The following is a 6,000-nucleotide window of genomic DNA, read 5'->3' as shown; positions in this document are numbered from 1 at the left end:
CGGACTAGCTTTCCGAAGTATATGTCTGATATTGATGGAATAAAACTTTTGGGAAATGGATTTTATTTGAGTTTTTTCTTGGCACCTGCATGTAAATATCTTATAGTGCTGAGACAATAAAATTAATACACGTAATAATACCCACTCTCTCCATGCATGCTTGGACCCACCAATATCCAAAAAGAAATTATCTAGAATGTAGACCAACAACTAGTTTTACTTTTATCATGGTTACTCTGGGAGCCATTTCTAATTAGTGATGTAGGCCTTGAACAACATTTAGCACACGCCAGTGACAAGCATTCTTAACTAAGTCCAAGCTTTCCCCAAGCCCAATCTAATTTTTTTTTTTATGTTCAAATCCCACCGAAACTCACAAGGGTATGCAACCATGCATAGATAGTTTGTATTTTCGTTCCAAAAATATAACTATTTTTTAATTTTCTGAAGGATGGCTGACATGAAATATATATAAATATAACAATCTATATTATGATGGGGGACTAATTAATTATTATGTATAATACAAATATTTAGTTCATATTATGATGTTTATACAGTTTATTAATGACGACAACAACTAAACCCTATTATAGCTTGTTAGGTTAAGATTTCGTTTTGCAGCCCAAACCCGCTTTTACTAATTAATATTTTTAGTTATTCACATATTTTTCGGTCACCAAGAGATGGAGCAACCTGCTGCACAAGTGTAGGGCTTGGCTCTACGAGCATGCAAAGCGACAACTTGTTAAGTAATTGTCTTAAACAAAATCCAATAACTATCCAACAAATCCAAGTGGAGGCAAAGATCAAAATTGACTACAATCATGACTAGTTGGCCTTGGTAGCTTGATATTCTACTTATCTGATTCGAGCAATTGATATATTTTTAATATTTTTATGATAAAACTCTTATCTAGTGAGATGATAGTTTAGAAAGCGAAAGAATTGGTATATGGTTGGTCATACCGGCCGGCACCGGTCTAAGAATACTACAGTGAGAACATTCTGCAGTTGAGGGCTTAGAAAATTTCTTTGTTTAATGACCAACTATTGGTAGAGCTGTGGTCAATAGTGCGATGAGGAGTCGTAGCAGTCACTTGTATGAAGTAATTCTAAGAAAAGACATCTCTTGATAGCAGCTTCATTTGAAGAATCATGGAATTATTGTTTGTCTCAGATAAAGACATCTTGATTCTGAGGATAAATAATTAGGAAACTAAGATTCCTTATTGTTGATGGGGCATAAACTGCCAAACTGACCCTAAAAATATTACAAGGTTTTCAAGAACTCTTCAGGACTAAAGGTGCTTAGTAGACAAACTACCCTGTCTTGGCTGTTTATATGTTGGTGGGAATAGTTTTAGGGTTTGTTGCATATTAGATGGTTTGCTATATATTTTGCCAGTCAGTCAAATCCTACAGATGGCAGCATATATTCTGAATGAAAAATCTCTGTGGATTTGAGTCATTTGACTGTCAGTCATTTCAATACACTGTTTGCAGATGTTGGCAGCATCTTGTTTAATTAAAAAAAATCTAAATGCTAAGTAACAATGAAACCAGAGGGATTAAGATAATTTCAAGGGTTATGCTGTAATGCACTTCTATCACCTGCAATGCACTGCTATCATTCTAAGGGTTATACTGTTCCTAATTCTCATTTCTTTATACCTCCTGCTTCGTGCTACCTTAATTCAGTGTTCCATGTCATGAAAGAAAAGGATGTGCAGCACAGATACAAGTGCATGTATTCCTGTTTGTGGTTAAATACTCAGAAGTTTGGCACAACAAAGTTAAATATAATAGCCTTATAATTTGGTTAGTATCACGAGGGCATGCAGCAGTTTTATCAATCATGATAAGAAATCCTTATGGAGTCGTAATTATGGCAGCTAAATGTGATGATTAAATGTCAGCAACAGCTGGTGAGAGAGATCCACTATTTCTTCTATGTTTGAAGTATTGTTTTATTTGAACCTTATTTCATAAACAAATAAAAAGTGGCACACCCTTACAATCTCATAAGCCTTTCTTTCATCCTTCTTATTGTTAAACATACATTGTAGCCTTAACGCTGATTATGACTGCCAATAACTTTCAGTGTATCAAATATGTAATTAAGAGACATTCTTTAGATGTTCAAGTATTGTCACGCCCCCTACCATGACATCACGAGCGAGGAGTCTCAGCAACCGCCACATACTCAAAGAAACTCTCCCCACAAACATACAAGGCATCTTAACATGATTCATAAATAAGCAGCGGAATAAATTTAAATAATCAATATTCAAACTTTAATTTAAAGAACTAGAATCAAATTTTAGTGTCTTACGGAATCAACAATATTTAAAAGATGTTACATCAAACTCTAATAAAATTCCGATCTAAATGAAAGCTATTAAATTTGGCCTTTAGTCAATCTCTCGATCATAATTTCGTGCCATCTTAGTTCTTAAAATCTAGAAAAAAAGAAAGGATAATGAGTTCGACAGCCCAGTATGTAATGAATATCCTAACTAGATATTTTATGTAATAACATGATATACAATAGCCAATTCCATTTCGAAACATAAATCCATTAAAATCCATAGCTTTTAAATATTCATATACGTAATCATAAATCCGATGTGAAACAAATCACATTCAACTCAATAACTTTTTACTATGGCAATATTTATATCATGTAGCTAGGCCAGAAATAGAACCGCACTTATACCCTACGAGTAGGCCGGAATACCACACTTATATTTTGCGAAGTGCATCAGAATATTACACTTATACTCTGCAAAATAGGTCAGAATACCATATTTATACACTATGGCAAGGCTAGAAGCATAATCAATGAGCTTAATAATAGTTAGAGTGACAATTGGCAGGGTCTACTACATAGTCAGGCCGAGAGTTCAAATCTGATACATGTCAAAGTTTTTTGTAAATATCATATATATATATATATATATATATATATATATATATCATAATCCATTCAAAACATGCATATATGATGTAAAATCGGCAAATAGTATAACAATAGTTCAAAAAATATTACTCTAAGTTAGATGTCTATTTTTTACTCAAAACACCATCTCATAAAATTCATAAATCATATATAAATTAATTAATAAGTTATTCGATGTAAAAAATAATATTATATAAATGAAGAAATTAGAAAAGGCAGATCATTACTTATCTTGCGACGAAAGCAAACTGTAGGTCTAAATAATTTTGAAAATATTTTCTATAATCTAAGACTCCGGAGCATTCAACTGAAATCTTCGGTGAATATCGTGAGCCAAAACTATTGGAAGTCAAGAGGAAAAGGAGAAGAAACCAACAATGGTCTTGTGTTGATGATCGACAAGACATGTCGGCAATAAGGCGAAAGAGGGTATGGGGGTCTTTAAGTAGCCGTTGGAGGCTGGTTTCTTACTATAGAAAATTGAGATGAAGGAGGAGTCCGTCTTTTACTTCAAGTCGAACAAAACTCTATTTTTTTTTTTCATCTCCTACTCCAAGTCGAATAGGGCTCTATTTTTTTTTATCTCCTACTCCAACTCTTACATCTGAGCCAGTCAAGTGGTCTAGGCCTACTTTCTTATTAGCTAGGCTAGGCATTACATATACTATTTTTAGAAATGACCACAAGATGCCGTTTACCTTTGGACGATGACAACCATCAACATGCTGCTGCTTTAGAGAACCAGATAACAACTTGCCTCAAACAGCAATTCAAGTGCAAATCAATGATTAAGAGAGGAGCTTTAAAATTATTAAACATTTTAGATGCCATGCTTGATAATGTAACAAGTGCTTTCATGTTTTTTGTGGGCGGCCTTTTGGAGACTGATAATGTTGAAGAACCAACTTAAAAGAGCCCAATTTAAACGTGCATATAATTTTTCGTTTTATTTTATCAATTAACTTAAGAGAGCCCAGAGCATTCGAGTGGGTTCCACGACACGGCCGGCACGCCCTTTTCGAGGTGGTGTCGTTGATGCCGTCTGAGATAAAGCCCCAAGCGTCTAAAGACCGGCGATCTAAGGGTGCGCATGCCGAGTTCAATACAGCTCTACTTTCGTCGATACAATGGTGAGAAAAGATGTTGATTAATAATTTATAAAGATAGATTTTATTTTTTTTAATCTAAAGATGCAGAGGTTGATTAATAGAAAAAAAATTATTTAAAATATTATTAATGATCAATAACTGTTTTATATGGCATGCTTGATTTTTTCTATATTTTTTTTCGATTTTTCTGAATGTTGAAAGGGTAGAATTTTCTCTCTCCTATCCATTTAATGGTCATAAAGATAAAGATTAGATTTTTCTAGAGTTTCTATTGATGCTAATTAGCATTTTGTCTTTCGATGAAGCACCATGCGATGGTGTCAAGGGGCTGAAAAAGGGCTGAATCACATTGCATCAAACATATAAGGGATTTGATTGCAAATTATTTTGTAGTTGAGGGGATCCATATGCAAATTGTGTAAGCTTCAGAGAGTCTAGAGATATTTTTCTCTTCAAGAAAATGAAAAGCAGGTTCCAAATTAGCTATGCGAGTAAACATAACCTCAACATAAAAAATATTTCTTTAGAGTCCTGATGCTTTACACTATATCCATGTTTCATACAATGAAAAATTGGAGAACATAAATTCACCCCCGCCCAACACCATACCAGATTGAATGCTGCCAGTTGAGTATAAAGAATGTGACTTGAAGGGTGAAGTAGGAAAAAAACACACAGAGTATGGGAGGTAACTCATTCCAACATAACTGGCCAACACCTAAGAAATTATGCACACCTAATTGCAAAGAATAATTATATATCCCAGCAATGTGGGTGTAAAGAAAAAAGAAATGGTGGATTTACAGCATATAGAGCAGAGGCACAAACATCTGCTTTGGGAACAAAGACTGAGAATGCAATAGACCAGATGAATGCTCGACTTTTGAACCCTCATTCCCGCAAAAATTGGAAGGCCGGGCTCTTGAGAAGCTCTTGTGGTGGTTTGATGTCTGAAAAGCTCTTATCTAGTACAGAACTCGATATGTCGTTAACTGAGAAGGGAATGCTGCATCAGGAACAACCCCAGAGTTAATCATGAACTGCTTTAACCAAAAGTTTCCACAATTACAGTAGAGGTATAATTTAGTTCTTTCTACCTGGAATCATCATCCAGCAAAAAGGCACCGCTAACAGCATTATTGGAGTCCTCTGTCATTAGTATCCTCATGCTTGAAAGGACCTGTAGGGAGACACAGAGGAGCAAATAACAAGTTTATATATTGGTGATATTGGAATAAACAAACTGTTCAACAAATACAGTTAATATTGGACACCAAAATTAAAGTAGATGGTTAGATGCTTCCCGCCGGAGGTTGCAAGCAAACTCCAAACACAAATGGACAAGCATGGGAATATCACTAGGTTTAATGTTGTGTGATGTGCTCTAGATAGATACAAGGTTCTTGTATTTATACATGAAGCAGAATTTACACTTACACTTGATGACACACTTTGAGTGTTATATTTGTCATCCCAATACTGAGAGCAAATTCTATAAAGCTGCTGGACACTCAGGGCCTGTAGAAAGAATAGAAAGAATTAGTAAATATGTACATCGTGCACACATACATGAGCATGCATGCGTGCACGGCTGTATGAGAGAGAGATTGAGAGAGAGAGAGAGAGGGCTCACGGGGCAGAGGTCATTGACTATTTCATCATATGAAATCCTGTACTTCTGAAATATTACCTATATATTGCCAGAGAAGATAAAACAATCATGACATCGACAATGGGTTCATAAATTGTTAACTAAACATTCTTCATTATTAAAATTGTAATCATGTCATATAATCTACAAGATAACTCTGCAGAACATTTACATATTTTGGAAAGCTACAATCTAGATATATATTTTATATTAAACCTTGCTAGTCAATTTCAGATATCTTTATCATTTACAGTTCCTCACTAGTATATCAAGATATA

The 6,000-nt window shown here is 34.6% G+C and overlaps 1 protein-coding gene across 3 annotated transcripts in view; it reads right to left on the bottom strand.

Annotated features, from left to right (window-relative positions):
• Nucleotides 1-4,643: 4,643 nt before the first annotated feature.
• Nucleotides 4,644-6,000, bottom strand: part of LOC103717946 (myosin-6-like) — a 42,848-nt gene continuing 41,491 nt past the window's right edge. For all 3 annotated transcript variants that reach the window (XM_089923972.1, XM_089923971.1, XM_089923973.1), the window contains 4 exons: nucleotides 5,705-5,761; nucleotides 5,509-5,589; nucleotides 5,169-5,251; nucleotides 4,644-5,077 (listed from right to left, as the gene is read on the bottom strand). In XM_089923972.1, coding sequence (XP_089780098.1) covers nucleotides 4,963-5,077; nucleotides 5,169-5,251; nucleotides 5,509-5,589; nucleotides 5,705-5,761 — 336 coding nt within the window. In that variant the 3' untranslated portion in view covers nucleotides 4,644-4,962. The remainder of the gene's footprint in view (nucleotides 5,078-5,168; nucleotides 5,252-5,508; nucleotides 5,590-5,704; nucleotides 5,762-6,000) is intronic.

Source organism: Phoenix dactylifera, chromosome 6 (genome assembly GCF_051530095.1).
Source record: "Phoenix dactylifera cultivar Ajwa chromosome 6, Ajwa_hap1_PhDact_Kaust_v1.1, whole genome shotgun sequence".
Lineage (NCBI taxonomy): Eukaryota > Viridiplantae > Streptophyta > Magnoliopsida > Arecales > Arecaceae > Phoenix > Phoenix dactylifera.
The sequence above is the reverse complement of the archived record's forward strand: the minus strand, read 5'-3'. Positions and strand labels throughout refer to the sequence as shown.